We start from the raw sequence: 16,172 nt of genomic DNA, 5'->3' as shown, positions 1-16,172 counted from the left end.
CCTGGTATTTTGTGAATTTGGTATCATTTTTAATGTTTCCCGAATTAGATATGATTTTTGGTATTCCTTGAATTTATTATTATTTTGGCACGGATATATCATGTGTACCAAATTTCTGTTCGTAGGTTTAGAAATCATAGCGATCTCGATGATAATACAATAAAAGTAAGGCTAATGCTGTGACATATAGTAGAAATATATCGTTTTTCTTGTTACGTAAAATATTCTCTTCAGAAAATTTAGATCAGAGGAGCTAGGCCTACTTTAATCTTTACTGATCCTTCCCGTCGATCTTTTTCTTTAGAAATAATCTTCAGTGATGAATTTGCAGGATAACCTGGATCATTCACGTTTGATGGTGTTAGTACTTCACGTCATTCTTGTCTACACTTAGATCTTTCAGATCGTATTTCACTTTATTTCAGATGAATGAGGTGGAGCGGATGAATACAGTATTGGTGTTATTGTCGGTATTATTACCTGTTGCTATTAATGGTTTATCTGTATCACGTCATCCACAGCAAGTGAGGCAGGTAACAATACAAGTCAACGGCTACGAACCAGTAATTGTAAGTGCATTTGTTGTGCTTTCCAATGTAAAGAACAAAAAAATAAGGATTAAATACATGTAAGATGTATATACAGTTACTAGTTGTAGTGTAGTATCTTAACATTCATTGTTAAGTATTTGATAAGAACTGTATCAACTTCATTTTTCTTTGTTCTCGCGAAATTTAGTGAGAAGTTCATCGTATTTCAAAGTTGAAAACACTTAAATATTATCGGAGAACGATGAAATGGATATTCGGAGATCTCTGGAAACTAAGAAATTACTTTTTAGCCATTTTAAACTCATGATGAGTTCATTGAGACAGATTAACTGAAACAACTGGAACAGATTAACTATTTAACAGTAGTCGCTTGTCTGCTGCGTAGATTTGTACTATCTGATAGAAAGATTCTGAACCAAATGATCAGAATGTCCCTCAAATCATAGAAATATTGACTTATTTGGGATGGATTAGGAAGCTTTTTTAATAGGAATTGTTAGCAAATACATGTTTAATGTCGTTTCTTTATGAAACATTGAATAGACAGCTAGTTTTAAATGTATTTTTTGATCTTTCAGGATGATGACTATATAGCTGTATCTATGGCTATAGAACCCGGATATATTGGTTTGTTTCTCCAATCATTTTTAACACTTTGATTGATAATGTATGAATCATGTCCCTTGGCATATACAGTTCCATTTAATTCCCAATAAAGGATCATTGCCAGCTTCTAATAAAAATTTATCAGAATTATTCTAGAAATTGCAAAGGTTCTTTGGAAATTTTTATGAGTACTTTTTAATTTCATATCTATTTGATTTTATATCTAATTTTAGTTCGTTTTGAACCTTTCGCAGATGCTGACCGCGTTCATCATATACTGCTATATGGCTGTACTTATCCGGCTTGGCCAAAGCCTTTTTGGAAGGGATTTAGTATTTGCCGAGGCTACGACTCACATATTTTATATGCGTGGGCAAGGAATGGTAAGTAATTTGTCGATAAAAAAATGAAGGAAAATATTAAAAAACAGTTCAGCATGGATAGATTAAGGTTATCATTCCGTACGAAAATTGGAATTGTAGTTACTAGTTTTTTGATGTAAATATTCTTTATCAAAACTATTTGCATTGTTAATATTTTGAATGCCTCGTCCTAGAGGGCAGGTTTTTTACTTAATGTTTTCTAAACGAAGTATTATACATATTTTCGATTAGCGCCATTCCTCTACTCCTTGATATAATTCTTGCTCTTCTGCATGGAAATAATATCAATTACATGGTAATTGCTTATTAGTATATGATCAGATGAAAACAACAAAAAATTGCATTTTTCTTCAGCACCCGATTTTAATTTACCGCAAGATGTTGCATTCAGCGTTGGACATAATTTCGATTCTGTAAAATATTTGATAATGCAAGTAAATCATTATTTATTGATACATTTTTTTATTAGTTCAATAAATTCTTCTTTATAATTTCAGTCATTCCCTTTAATTTTTAAGGCATTTCCTATATCTCTTGGTTATTTGTGTTTTATTGGTTATCTTTAACTCACTTTATCTTCCTTAACCTAGTTGTTTCTGCCGATGCTGGAAAATTTTCAAATAATGGCTGAAAGGTAGCATGTATAAGAAATCTAATAGACTATTTAGAATTTGTATAGACGATTTAAAATTTGGGCGAAATTACAGGTGCATTATGCGCATCCATTCGTAGGCAAAATAGCGGACTATTCCGGTATCACTTTGCATATGATTGATGAAAGGCCTCATCATTTAGCTGCTGTATTACTTTTTGCTTCTGGAACTTCAATTGAGCCTGGATTTTCTCATTTCCAAACGAATATAAGCTGTTTGTACAGGTTGGCAATTTCACAGCTTTCGGAAATTATTTTTCATGTATACATATATGTTGATAGCGAGTTTGATGTTTGTTTTGTGTAGTCATTTTGACAAATGTTTTAATAAGTGAAGAAAAATAACGGTTTCAGCAGTGATACACCAATTCATCCATTTGCATTCCGTACGCATACGCATAGCATGGGACGAGTTGTTTCAGCGTTTTATAAACATTCTGGCAAATGGACAATGATCGGTAAACGGAATCCGCAATGGCCTCAGTTATTTCAACCGATTGAAGAAAACTTGACTATTTTAAACAATGATTTAATGGCTGCTACTTGTGTTTATGATTCATCAATGAAGAAATCTGTTGTAAAAATGGGGTCAAAACAATTTCTCTTATTTTAATAAATTCTTAAAATCTATTGATACATTAAATTTTTTTGGTTAAGAGAACTCATTAGCGCCATATTTTTGCGTTTGTAAATCTTTAGCACACTGAGTCATAGGAAAATATTGCGAGGCTCAATACGAGATATCAAAATAAGCGTTGCCAAGATATATTGAAGCTACTCTTATGAATTGTTTTTTTTTTTTTTTTTCTAACGACAATAAATAAAGTTCCTTGAAAAGACTCAAAAAAATTAAATTTAGGAAAGTATTGTAAAGGTTAAAAGTATCCTGCAAGAAACAGTAGGCTAGTGTTTTAGTGATGTGGAGTCTGAACAGTTACTTGCTTCGTTTTTCAGGAGTACAGGTCAAGACGAAATGTGTAATTTTTACATGATGTTTATTGGGATGCTACATCACCTGATCCATTTCCTGAAGGCTCATTTTGTGTTGCGCAAGAAAGACAGAAGCTTGTGAGTGAAGAATATCCAATTGAAGGTACAATCCCTCTTCAGCCACATTCAGATTGGGAGCATAAAGCACATCAAGCCAAATTGTTTGGTAAGTTTTACTGCAATGCTTTCTTCAAGCTTTAGTTTTCATGCATTTCATAAAAAGGATAGTGAGAGGAAGAAAGATGAAAAGTAGAAAAAAATGAACGAGCTTAACGTTTAGATCGAAATGAGAAAATTTGAAGGGATGAGGACGAGAATAGAAGTTGTTCCAGCTGCTGATTTTAAAACACTTGCATTTTTTCTTCCTTAAAATTTATTTTCACTTTTTAATTTATCCAAGATACATAATTTTAAGCTTATTAGGATTGCATAGGGGGTCGGTTGATCTTTATTGGAGTACATACTGCTATCATTCGTAGTTGTTTTTATTGCGAATGGTTATTTTCGAGGGGATCCGAAACCAAGAAATTGTTTCAAAATTCACAGTCCTTAGTAATATTCACTTTCAAAATAACTCTGTTTCGTACTTTAGGAATCACTGATGGAGCAGTAGCAACATCTGTTGATGGCATCAAACTTGGACAAGTTTCTGCACTTAGTTTTGATTCATCTGGAAATTTGGTTATACTGCATCGTGGTAGCCGCTTCTGGAACTCGATGTATGGCGACTTCTGTTTTGGCAGTCTTTCGTTTTAATATGAGGAGATAATTCTGTTCCCCGAAACTTTCTTTCTTTTTAGGTCATTTGATATGAGAAACAATTTGCGAGACAATACACCTATTATGGAAGATGTGATTTTAGTTACATCATTTTCAAATAAGCCGAATGGAACGTTGTCATTACGTGTCAAATATGGCCGTGGAAAGTAATTTATTATTTCCGTTGGTGTGTTTGATAAAAACAAAACAGATTTCTTGCTTTTTTGGTTTCATATTTGTTATAACGACAAATCGGATGAGTTATACTATTAGGATTGGGGTTTATATGTACATGCACTTTTGTGTAAATGAATGAAGGCTGAAAAAAGTATTGGGCGTTTTTTTTCTTTTTTTTGCGCCATTGAACAGTGTTGGATAAAGCAGGATAAGTCCCTGTGCTTCCCAAAAAAGATGTCTGAGCGCAAAGGAATGGGTATGGTCAAAATCACATGACAGTATAGTTTACGTAATGGTCTGAATATCATATGACGTGAAGGCAATTATGTGATTTACGGAATGCTATCATGTTTCTGTCTTGGAGGTTAATTTGGCAAAGAAAGGAGAGAAAACGGATGAAGATATGAAAAGGATGACACGATTTACAAAGCAGTCCAAAGCGTCATGGAAAATACAGAAATATACGGGGGAAGGGAAATTGTTTACTTATGAATTGCTCTTTGGGCTGTTTCTTCATAACTTATGGATAAACTCAGACTGTCTTTTTAAGAAACAAAAAAAGGATCAGAATTTCATCGCTTTTTGCAGATTCTACATGCCACATGGTTTGGCAATTGATCAGCAAAATGAATATTACACAACTGACGTTGGCTCTCATCAAGTCATCAAATGGTCGCTTTCACATGGTTATGTTGTTATCTACTTTTTTGAATCATAACAAGGGGGAATACGAGATGGCGTGGAAAACAAGTTCTGACTTTTCTACCGTTCCTTCAGAATCAAAATACCAGTTAATTGAGTGACCACTGGTCTAACTTGATGTAAATCGATATCTTACTTTTAGTTACATCGGTTCCTATCTGGTCAATTTCATTAATGCGTAGAGAAATCTGACAGTATGCCTATATCTACCATAAACTGTTTAATTTATCATGCAAGAACTGATGCAGTAGTGGATGGCTGTGGTAGGTGAACTGGGTTGTTTAATTTTACCGCATAACTGTCGAAAATCCAAACAATATAAGGATCGCTGTTCAAATTATTATCAAGTCTTACTATTTGGATGAGTTCTAGGTTCGCTATCGCAGGTTTTTGCACTGGGTGAAAAATTTGTTCCTGGCGACGACCAGAAGCATTTTTGTAAACCAGCTGGCATTGCGGTCACTGTGGATGGAAGTATCTTTGTCGCTGACGGCTACTGCAATAATCGAATCATGAAATTCGATCGAAATGGGCAATTCCTAACTCAGTGGGGACAATCAAGTTATAACAATAGTAGGTTGTTTGTAGATAATTAAAAATTTCGGATGAAGTGGACTTCTTTAAGTATGTTCAATAATTTTAATACGCAGACTTTCTCCTTCAAATATTTCAAAACTTGGTCAATGTTTCAGGTTACCGCTAATTACAAAATTAATATGGAATAAAGTGGGAAGGGCTATCTTTCCCTTTCAATAAATTAGTATTTTTTTAGCATCTTAAAAATTGATATAAGATGTCAAATGAGCTTTTATACCACTTTCAGTGAATGGTATGGGAAGCCTACCTTTGGGCACTCTTTCCCTGCCACATGATATTGTTGCAAATAATGATGGTTCATTGTTGTATGTTAGTGATCGTGAAAATGCTCGAATACAAATATTTCGGAGTGATGGGCACGCAGTGGGCCAGATTGTCAATCCAGGAAACACTACTGCATTTGAGAATATTTATTCAGCGGATATTCATAGTACCACTTTCTTTCTGCTATCAATAAGCTCACTGAAAGCTTTTCTTCTGTGGTCTGGAACGATGTTTCTTTGAAGCAAAAGAAAATAGACATTGAATGATGGCATTAGAAAAAGTCGAAAAACAAATAAATGGATCGGAATGAACAATTCCACATTTGAGAATGCAAGAGTAATTCTCCAGTCGATTCGAACGTGTTAATAATGCTTTCATAAATCATCGTTTAAAAATCCTTAAATGTCTATCAGCTTTTTTCAGTGAGCTTATTAGTTCATAAGATATTTCATGAAACAAGATTGATCGCACAGTTTGAGTGTTTCTGAGTTCTGCTGGAATTGAATTCTATTCGAAAATTAATTTGATCTTTTCTAAATCAGGAATTAGTAATAAGTGATCTTTATGTCATAATTATATAATGTGTTACTAACACTTGTCGCTCTTCAAAAGCACTAGTTGTCATTATTGTGTTTTTACCCAGAAATTTGCATTTCTGTATCGAAATTTTTGGAGTGTGTTGCACTCATTTCTTTGTTTTCAAATTTCAGGTAATGTACTATACTTCATTCCTGGTAAACAGCAAAGCGGTCTACCCATACGTGTATTCAGTGCACGTGCGGAAGCTGCGCGAGTACAGTATTCATTTGAACCAAGAAATTACCCATTTAAAAGACCACACACAATTCGGGTTTCCAAGGATGGACGATACATCTACGTTGGGGAACTGGGTCAAGATGGTGGTCGAGTTTTACAGTTTGCAATAAATCCCAACTGGGATCAAACTGGTATGATTTTATTCATCTCCGAAAGATTGAAGAATTTCAATTTTTAACGTAAACATTTCATTCACTAATTACAATGGGTGAAGCTATCGGAAAGTTAGTGGTTGGAGGTAAGAAAGGAAAGGAGTGACAATCAGGTGACTCACAATGGGAGCGTGTATGAGATAACATGTAAATAACAATTGTATTTTACAAGATAACCAGAACTAAATTCAGAACTTGATAGCGCATTCATTTATTGAAGAAATTGTACGTCTAATACATTAAATGACTCTGTTTAATCCACTTGTTGGGTAAATTCTCAATGCTAAATTTCAGTTGTCAAACTCATGATGGCGTATTTTTGCTTCCTCAAAGTTACCAGAATATATTTCTTTTATTTTGATAATGATAGGCCTTGTCACTTCCGGACGCAGTGATTAGATTTTGCAAAAAGAAGGTAAAAGTGAAACATTTGAAATCGGATTTATTTGCAGCTAAATCCAAAATTCATTGCATATTGCAGGAAATGGCATCTTATTGCCGGATTTTGCAATAAATTCAACTTCACAGTTCTCGGTCCCTATCATACTTTTGGTTGTAATTATTGCTCTACCAGTATTGATCTTGTTTGCCTACAAACGAAAGAAATTTGTGCGCACTGGAAGGCAGTATTCTGTTTTAGATCGCGCGGTATGTATTCACATGGTCGTAAATCTAAATTTATTTCCCGAAATAGATATACCAGGAAAGGATATGGGGAATTATCCTCATAGGAAGTGGTTTTAGGTTTTATTTTTAATAAAGGAAGATCTTATCCTTATACTAATTCATTAAATACGTCGTTTCATGAATAAATTATTAGAGCCTGCATTAGATTTGTTCACACTGAAAAGTCGATATAAAATTTTCGGATTACTTACCAAGAATGGCATCATTATTGTATTGGAGTTCTTTTTCTGTTCAGAAAGCAGAAAACTTCTTTCTTGCAATTTTTGCTTTTTTAGGGCTTCAAGCCTTTGCGGACAGATGATTCGGAGACATCGAGTGACGATTCAGAGGATGATATTTGTTCTCAACAAAAAAACAAAAATAGGTTTTAACTGTTAGTTTTAGCCAAAGTGAAGATCGCCTACAATTGTTTCGTGTTCTTCTTCTAGGAATTCAACGAGAAACAAACACAACGAATTGTTCTTAAATTCCTATTTGTCCCATCTACCAACCAATACAACGATTTCTTTGCGGAAAAAATCGATTATGTCTTGTTATGTTTAGTGTCTGGGATGTAAATAATGATTGAAACAAACACAGTAGAACACAGATGTAGATCTTAGAATGATCATCCCTTCAGCGATCTTTAGATTCTTCAGACAAGAACAAATGCGAATGTGTTACTCTTACTGGGGAAATAGTAAACTTTTTCAAGGAAAAACGGAAGAATATCAGCGATCGAAATGATTTTGTGAAATTCTCCATTTCGAAAGATTTTTTTTGCTTAAATATTTATAAATTTTGAAAATCTCTTAATCTTACTATTTATGGATGATCTTTGTGATAAACAGTGGACTCTAATATAAAAAGTCCACTTTATGTCATTTTGGTTCTTCCTTCTTCCACCTGTACATTTTACATTTTTCCCTGTTTTTTCAAGCTTCTCACTTTGATTTTGAAATTTCCTTCACTTTTCCATTGTTCTTCATTTGATCTTTGATTTATTCTCTAATTCCTGTGTTTTGTTAGAACTTTTTTAGGATTTCGAGATATGGCATCTATTATCGTTATTATATATGTCTAGTACCGCTGCCATATGTGATATATCTATTAAAAGTCAATTTTTTTTCACTTTTTCCGCTAATCAATATAATATATCAATTCGATCAAGTCCTGAGACCTCTCCGATGTAACATATAATAATATAACGCTGATTTTTTTGTGGATTTGAAGGAAAAAAAAGGTCGAAATCACTGCGAATAATAACTATAGCACATGTACAGTCATGGTCTTCCATTTATAGTCTACAATAATTAATTAGTATATCACATACTCACTTTTCTAACTTATTATTTCTCTTGCTTCTTTTTTCTAGCATGTGATATTATCTTTTCATGGTTTACGATGCCTCAACATTTTTTGTTTTAAATTTTCTCTAACAAATTCTGAGATATGAAACAAAACTACCATATGTGGTAAGAATTTTTCTTCTACAGAATGACGATGTAGTGGGTCGAAAATTCATGAGTACTTTTGGGTTGTGCCAAAAGTTAAACTTTGAAAGATACCCGAGAAGCTAAGTCTTCTGCTAAATAAGTTGTTGCCTTTCTGAATACTATCTCTGTTTGAGATAATGAATGTTCTGAGATTTATTTTAGTAAAACTCCAACATGGGCTTCCAAATCAGCCGTGCGTGTTATTAATTTTGATTAATGTCTCACGTGCGCAAAAGTAATTATCGTCGATACATGGAAAATTCCCTTAATTCCCAAGAAACTCTCAAACATGCAATTTTCTGAAAAGGTCAAAGGGAACTGTTCCAGTGGATACTCTGTTAGCATGTGATACAATCTGTACATAACGTGACACGATGGGGAATGTGTCCCTGAGAAGTCCTTATGGAATGATGACAAATATATGAATAGGAGTTGGTCATTTCTCAGTATTTGAAGTTTCCATCTCCTGGTACTCTCTATAATTTAGTCATGTCCGCGATGCAACAAATGGTAATGAAATCCAACATTAATTTCTTAAGAAATCTGGAAAAAAAAAGATGGGTCAATGCGAATTATAACCATATCAAATACGAAGTCGTGGTCTTCTGTTCATGTTCTTCAATGACCAATCAATACTGCTATGATTAACTATGGCAGCAGTTAATGACATCTGGAATACCGAACCAAGAGTTTTTTCGCAATAATTGCATAGCACAAGAAATATGGAAAAGCTACATGACGTCATCGTCTTTAGCCACGGTGTTTTTATTGGGCACAAAAGTTAGAATGTCTGTAGTCCAAAAATCCTCCAATTTCCAAATAAAATATTTCCGATGAATGTTAATGTTCACGTACGTCATACTTTACAACTGTATAATTTCTTCTATGAAATTATTTAATGTGTTTACGTCAAAAATAACGAACAAAAACCCTTACTTTTTTCCAATGTTCAATTATTTCAGGTTAGCGTGTGTCTCCTTACGTCATGACAAAAATCCATCTGATACAGCAAATGTTATTGATGGATGGTTTGAAGATGTGTATCTAAAAATACGTCTACGTATCACATATATATATGTATACGCTTGTGTATGTATAGTACGCGTACGTGAAGATACGTGAAGCGAAGAGGGAGGGTGTTGTGGGTGTGCGTGGGTGTATGTTTGTCGTTGTCAAATGTGCAAACGCATTTGGGTGGTGTAGTGAAGCGTAGGGATGAATGCTTTCTTTTTCTTATGCATTGCGTGAAGCGAGAGAAGAGAAAAAAGGAAATAGAAGAGGGAAAAAAAGTGTAAGAGAGAGACGGAGAGAGAGAGAGAGGAGGGGAGGAGGGGAGAGTTGTATTGGGACAATGACAAATAGCCATCGACATCACTAGCATAAGGGATAGGGCCTACTTCTGAGATCATTTCAATCTTTCATCCTCATCATCTACTTTTCAAATGCTTACAATGCGTATTTACGTGATATACTGTTCACTTTGACGCATTTTAGCTTAACTTCCTGCATTAAGATTTCCAACATTTATGTAATCCCTCACTTATCTTGTACTTAATCCATAGGTCACATGAGTATCTTCTACTCTTCATTATGGTGACATTTACTTTACAATGAAGTTTCATCTATGTCAACATTACCGTGTTATATTTCTCTATAGGAACTAAAGTGTTTCAAATTGAAATTTAATGACTTTTGCTGAAAATTCAACTTTAATTTACAACGTTTCATATTTCATCAAGTGTAGAGCATATTGTTTGTAAATTTTCTGTATTAATTAGTATGATAATACTTACCGTTAGTATTTCGATATCATCCTTCTCATCATTATTGTAGACATTAAATCTAATGAATTTCATCATCTGAAACAATTACAGTTTAATTTAAAGTTTTTTTTGAAATGTATATGACAATTCGTGAGAACGTTTCTTATTCGTTTTCGTTCCTTTTTTCCCCTTCATCTCTTGTTGCAGGATGGAATATAACGATGGATGAAGGAGACGATTATGTACCACAGATTTCGCAGCTTGACTATTCACTGGTCGATAGCGGACAAAGTGTCTTGCAAAATGATCCCGGTATTTATAGCCCACCACCACCTCAAATACCTCTACAGCATCTCCAATATGGTAATGAAGCTACAGGAATGCATCCATGCCAATTACCCAATCAAATGGCTCCTCAAGGCATGCAACAGCAACAGGTAATTTTTACTCAAGTGCTGTTAGGCAGGGAAAAATGCCTCCTTTTCACGTGCTTGAAATTTACTAACAAAATAAGACACTTCTGTGTTCTCTACATTGTCCTAATCATTGTTAATCTCTTCAATATATTATAGCACAACGTATTTCCAGGTGATACAGCCTGCGCAAATACCGCAGCCAATTATGCAGAAACCGAAAGTTCAAAGACGTCGGAAAAATGCAGCTAATGTTGAACAGCAAGCCTTAGTGGGACAAACAATGGTTCCACCGTCATCGGTGCCTCCTAGGCAACAATACATGAATAGCATGACACCAATGCAGAGTATGGCGGCAATGTCTCAAAATCCCTTGATGTCTCATATACGGTCTACAGGACCAGGACCACAAATGCAGCAACAGATGATGGTCGGAAAGCATCACGCATCAAATGACATGCCACCAATACGTCATCCAAGTCTGTCATCCAATGTTCATGATCCATATCATCATCAGCACCAATGGTTTCAGCAACAGCAGTTTCGTGTTCCGAACAGTTACCCACCGCAACATCAGATATATCCAGCGCAACAACGCCCATCCATGAATCAGCTGATGCCTCAACAAACCTATTATTCGCAACAACATATACAACAAGATGCCAGAAATCCTATGTATTATCAACCACATCAAGTGTATGAGCAAGTACCGCGTTATCCACCATCCATGGGTCCACAGCTCGGTCCTTCACAGCAGTATTATCCGGAACAAGGCCAAAATTTCTATTCATCTCCAAATCATATAATGCAACAATCATCGCACTCACAAGCTATGACAGTGCATCAGCAAGTGCCCTCTGGATCCGGTGACTGGCAACAGCACAGTGTTAATTCGCAGCATCGCTTTACATCGCAGCCGCAATATCCACCATCTACCAGTATCCAGATTGAAATACAGCAGGTTATAGTTCAATGTTTCAGGCAGCTTGTATTCGGGAATCAGACATATTTATAGGTGACTTTACTCTTCCAGCAAAATTTCTTGTTATTGGAACTATTACTTGAAGTAAATTTCTTTAATAAAGACGATTTTCACTTAATGAAAAGTATGATTTGCATATTAAATCGGTGCTTTCATCACGCTTAGCTACGTTCCTTAGGGACTAAAAATTTTGTCTCTATAATGAAGCTTATTTAAGTTAATAGAGTCAATGGGAAGAAAAAGTGGGGTGGGAAGTAGTATCATTTCATATAGCACCAAATAAAACTTAGTATTTTGCAAACCTAAATGTTCAGTGTTCTTTTCAGGTTCAACAACAACTACAGTCGATGTATGAAATCCCAAATAGAAATATGCAAATAGCACAACAGATTGAACAGTTACAACTTCGTTTGCAATATTTACAGCAATGCTACATGAACGAATGTCATGGAAGTGCACAGCGAAACGAACAGCCTGTCTCCGTGATGCAGAGAGGCTCCGAAGTACAGGTATTATAGGCATCATATTGCAAGAAGTGGATTTCAGCAAAATTTGCTTTTGCATAGCGATTAAAGGAGATGTGTGTTCATTGTTCAGTGTTAAGAAATTAGGAATATTATAAGTGGAAGTAAATTGTTTTGAGCACAAATACAATGGTGTGCTTGGAATTATCCTGTTTGCTATTTGAGATGTGCTTTTTGTTAAACAGATGAATTTGATTTTTTCTTCAATGTTTAGATGAAATTCCCGTAAGAGTTCAAACTCAAGTTTTCTTTCGTTTTAGGTTAACATAAAACCGGACTTGCCAGGTCGTACTCTGATTAGCGTCTACCACCAGTATCCGCCTAATTCAGCCCCAGCGGCAAATGTGCCGCCTACAGAAAATGTCATTGCAAAAGACTGTGTTCCGCCAGAACCGATTCCATCACGTTCTCGTACTCCAATTGAGGATCCATCCGTACCGAGTGCTATCAGTGTTGCTGCAAGTCATATATCAAACGCTGTAAATAATTCAGTGCCGTTTATGGAGCCGCAGACACCTATGGTTTCAAGTGGAAATCCCATAACATCTTCAGCTTATGATGTGCAACAACACCAAAGAAGTTTATTTCAACCTGTTGTAGAGCCTAATGTAGCATTGGTAACAATGAAGTGCCAAAATCAACCAAAATATCAGGAAGTACTCGAACCACAACAGCAGCAGTCGAACGACACTCAAGCTAAATTAGAACAAGAATCGGGAACTGCTGATGGATTGTCCACTACTATCATTACTGCTGTTTCCGCTTGCGATGTTTTGGTTCCTAATAGAGCTAGCGAAGAAGTTATCTTGTCAGACAATCACTGTGTAACCGAAAATGTGGCGAAAAAGATAGAAGAAAATAATGATTCGGTTACTAACGAGTTCGCAACAGAAATCCGACGAGAGAAAATAATGAATTCAACTATAACAGATCCACAGGCAACTAGTAGTTTGCTTTCATCAGAAAATTCTGAGGCCCACCCGTCATCAAATGCATTGCCTGATATGGGAAGAGCCAAGTTGAACATGGAAGTAGCTATAAATTCGGAAGAAATCACGCAAAATACATTCAAAACTGATGAGGGATCCGAAAATTCGAGATTGGAAATTGATGTTCATGACCCGATTACTAATGATCTCGACCGTGAGGAGCAGTCAGACGTCGGAAAGATTGAAATTAAAGAAGAAAATAAAGACGATCTCTCACATGAAATGGAGAAGTCGAATGAAGAGCCAAAAAAGGAAGGCGAACCAGAAATTGGTGAGAAGCAGGAAATAATATTAGACGCGGAAGTAGATAAATGTGAATTCAGTGAATGGAAAAGCTCTGAAATACAAGATGAGAAAACAGAATTTCACGGCGTCAAACGAACGAAGGTCGATGAGGATGAGGAACGTACAGAAATTTCCACGGAAGCAACAACGATTGCTCAAGAAAGTGCCGCAGAAGAGGAAAAACTGGAAATAAATGAAGCCGATAAAGCGACATCCTCTGAAAAGCCAAAACGAAAAAGAGGGCGGCATCCAAAACGAGGACCGAGTAAAAAACGGAAAATTGAGGAAGAAGGAGAAATAAGTGTAGAAATAGATGACGAGGAATTTATCCCTGATTCTAATCGACGAATACGGAAACAACCTCGTACAAGACGACGTGTGGCAGCGGAACGTGATGATGCTCCGTTCGAGTACGTAGAAAAGCGGCGATCTGGTCGCTCAATAAATGTTGAAAAAAAGAGCTATGATTTACAGGCAAAATGGGATGAAATGGATGAAGAAATCGGTGAAGATGTCCAAAGCCAAAAAGAGAAAAAGCCGGAAGAGCAAAGCGAATTTATTATCGAAAAAATTATGGGTGTAAAAAAGAACGAGAGTGGACCGGATCTTTATTTTGTGAAATACAAAAATAAGGCCTATATTCATTGTCAGTGGAAGTCTCAATATGATTTGGAAGCTGGAGATCGTCGAGCTGCAGCAAAATTAAAACGTTTTCACCAAAAACGAGCTCACAGTTCGGATCAAGATGAGGATGAGCGGTTCAATAGTGATTTTATTATTGTTGAACGGGTGCTGGATGCGAACGAATTAGAGGGGAAGGATTTTGTTCTCGTTAAGTGGAAATCTTTACCTTATGAAGAAGTTACATGGGAAAAAGTAGAAATTATTCCAGAGGATAAAATTGAAGCGTATAAACGACGAAATACTTGTGATCCTTTGAAAGTAAAACCAAAACCACATCCATCGGCTTCGGATTGGTGTAAAATCCCTGAAGATATAACTTTCAAAGATAATAACCGGCTTCGGGAGTATCAGTTCGAAGGCGTAAATTGGCTTCTGTATTGCTACTATAACAAACAAAATTGCATTCTGGCTGATGAAATGGGTTTAGGAAAGACTGTACAAACAATATGTTTTTTGCAACGAGTTTATGATTACGGAATTCATGGTCCATTTTTGATTGTTGTCCCTTTGTCCACAATTCATAATTGGCAACGTGAATTCGAAACGTGGACTGATATGAATACTATTGTTTATCATGGAAGTGCTTCTAGTCGGCAGATTATTCAACAAACTGAATTCTGCTATCGACCAGAAGAATTAAAAGGAGGTAAACGTAACATTGTCAAATTTGATGCCTTAATTACCACATTTGAAATGGTTGTTAGTGACTGTGATATCCTGAAGCAGATTAGTTATCAAGTATGCATTATTGATGAAGCGCATCGATTAAAAAATCGAAATTGCAAGTTGCTTACCAGTGGACTACTTTCATTAACTGTAGAACACCGTGTATTGCTAACAGGAACACCACTGCAAAACAATATTGAAGAACTATATTCACTTCTGAATTTTCTGGAACCAGAGCAGTTCCATAGTTCATCTGCTTTTCTTGAGCAGTTTGGTCAATGTCAAACTGAGGATCAGGTACAACGATTACAAGATATTCTCAAACCAATGATGCTACGTCGTCTCAAGGAGGATGTTGAAAAGACTTTACAGCCAAAAGAGGAGACCATCATTGAGGTCATTTTTAATGCATTTGATAAATATTCGAGTTGGAAAAATAATCTCTACCTTATTAAGAAGCCTGTTATTTGGATCTGTTTTTTAGTCATAATACATTTTTATAGATACAGCTGTCGAATACCCAAAAGAAATACTACAGGGCAATACTGGAGAGAAATTTCTCACACCTCTGTAAGGGAACATCTGTACCCTCGTTAATGAATGCAATGATGGAATTGCGAAAATGCTGCAATCATCCGTTTCTTATAAGTGGTTCGTTTTCGAGGAAATGCTTTCATGTATAGCAAGGTTTCATATATATCAGGGATAATTTTTTCGAGGGGGGGGGGAGGGGGAACATGAGAAAGTGGAATGGAGACCGCGGAAGCTATGTATACTCAACTTTTTCGAGGGACTGACTAATATGTTTAAATTTTATCCAATACCGTATCCGTATATTTATATATATATATATGGTTAGCGTTGAAGACTTTGGACATGGGCCCAGTTGGAGCTTTCATTGGTGCAGATCTTGGTGGTAGTAGCAAATATTCAAGTGAGGTTCTTGAAGACAAGTAGAGAAGGATTCCATGTGAACAGCAGTTAAATGTGGGTTAATCGATCCCAAGATATTGGCTAATTATATATATATATATATATATATATATATATATATA

The 16,172-nt window shown here is 35.6% G+C and overlaps 2 protein-coding genes across 2 annotated transcripts in view; both read left to right on the top strand.

The window, feature by feature from the left end:
• Window positions 1-419: 419 nt before the first annotated feature.
• LOAG_02126 (hypothetical protein) lies at window positions 420-7,785 on the top strand. Its single transcript, XM_003137664.2, has 16 exons — window positions 420-569; window positions 1,130-1,178; window positions 1,391-1,540; window positions 1,895-1,974; window positions 2,248-2,417; window positions 2,547-2,780; window positions 3,147-3,169; window positions 3,226-3,348; window positions 3,775-3,901; window positions 3,983-4,108; window positions 4,707-4,804; window positions 5,193-5,393; window positions 5,644-5,847; window positions 6,392-6,628; window positions 7,131-7,297; window positions 7,612-7,785. The coding sequence occupies exons 1-16, from the start codon at window positions 426-428 to the stop codon at window positions 7,705-7,707; spliced, it is 2,229 nt and encodes a 742-aa protein (XP_003137712.1). The 5' UTR covers window positions 420-425; the 3' UTR covers window positions 7,708-7,785.
• A 3,010-nt stretch (window positions 7,786-10,795) lies between these two features.
• The window catches only part of LOAG_16712 (associated with TFs and helicase family protein), a gene marked incomplete at its 5' end in the record, with an annotated part of 14,859 nt that continues 9,482 nt past the window's right edge, over window positions 10,796-16,172 (top strand). Inside the window, 5 exons of the mRNA XM_020449362.1 lie at window positions 10,796-11,011; window positions 11,163-11,948; window positions 12,296-12,478; window positions 12,754-15,513; window positions 15,621-15,768. Of these exons, the coding sequence (XP_020307132.1) occupies window positions 10,796-11,011; window positions 11,163-11,948; window positions 12,296-12,478; window positions 12,754-15,513; window positions 15,621-15,768 (4,093 nt within the window). The remainder of the gene's footprint in view (window positions 11,012-11,162; window positions 11,949-12,295; window positions 12,479-12,753; window positions 15,514-15,620; window positions 15,769-16,172) is intronic.

The sequence above is a fragment of the Loa loa genome (assembly GCF_000183805.2).
Source record: "Loa loa unplaced genomic scaffold supercont3.14, whole genome shotgun sequence".
NCBI lineage: Eukaryota > Metazoa > Nematoda > Chromadorea > Rhabditida > Onchocercidae > Loa > Loa loa.
Note: the sequence above shows the minus strand (reverse complement) of the source record. Positions and strands in the feature narration are given on the sequence as shown.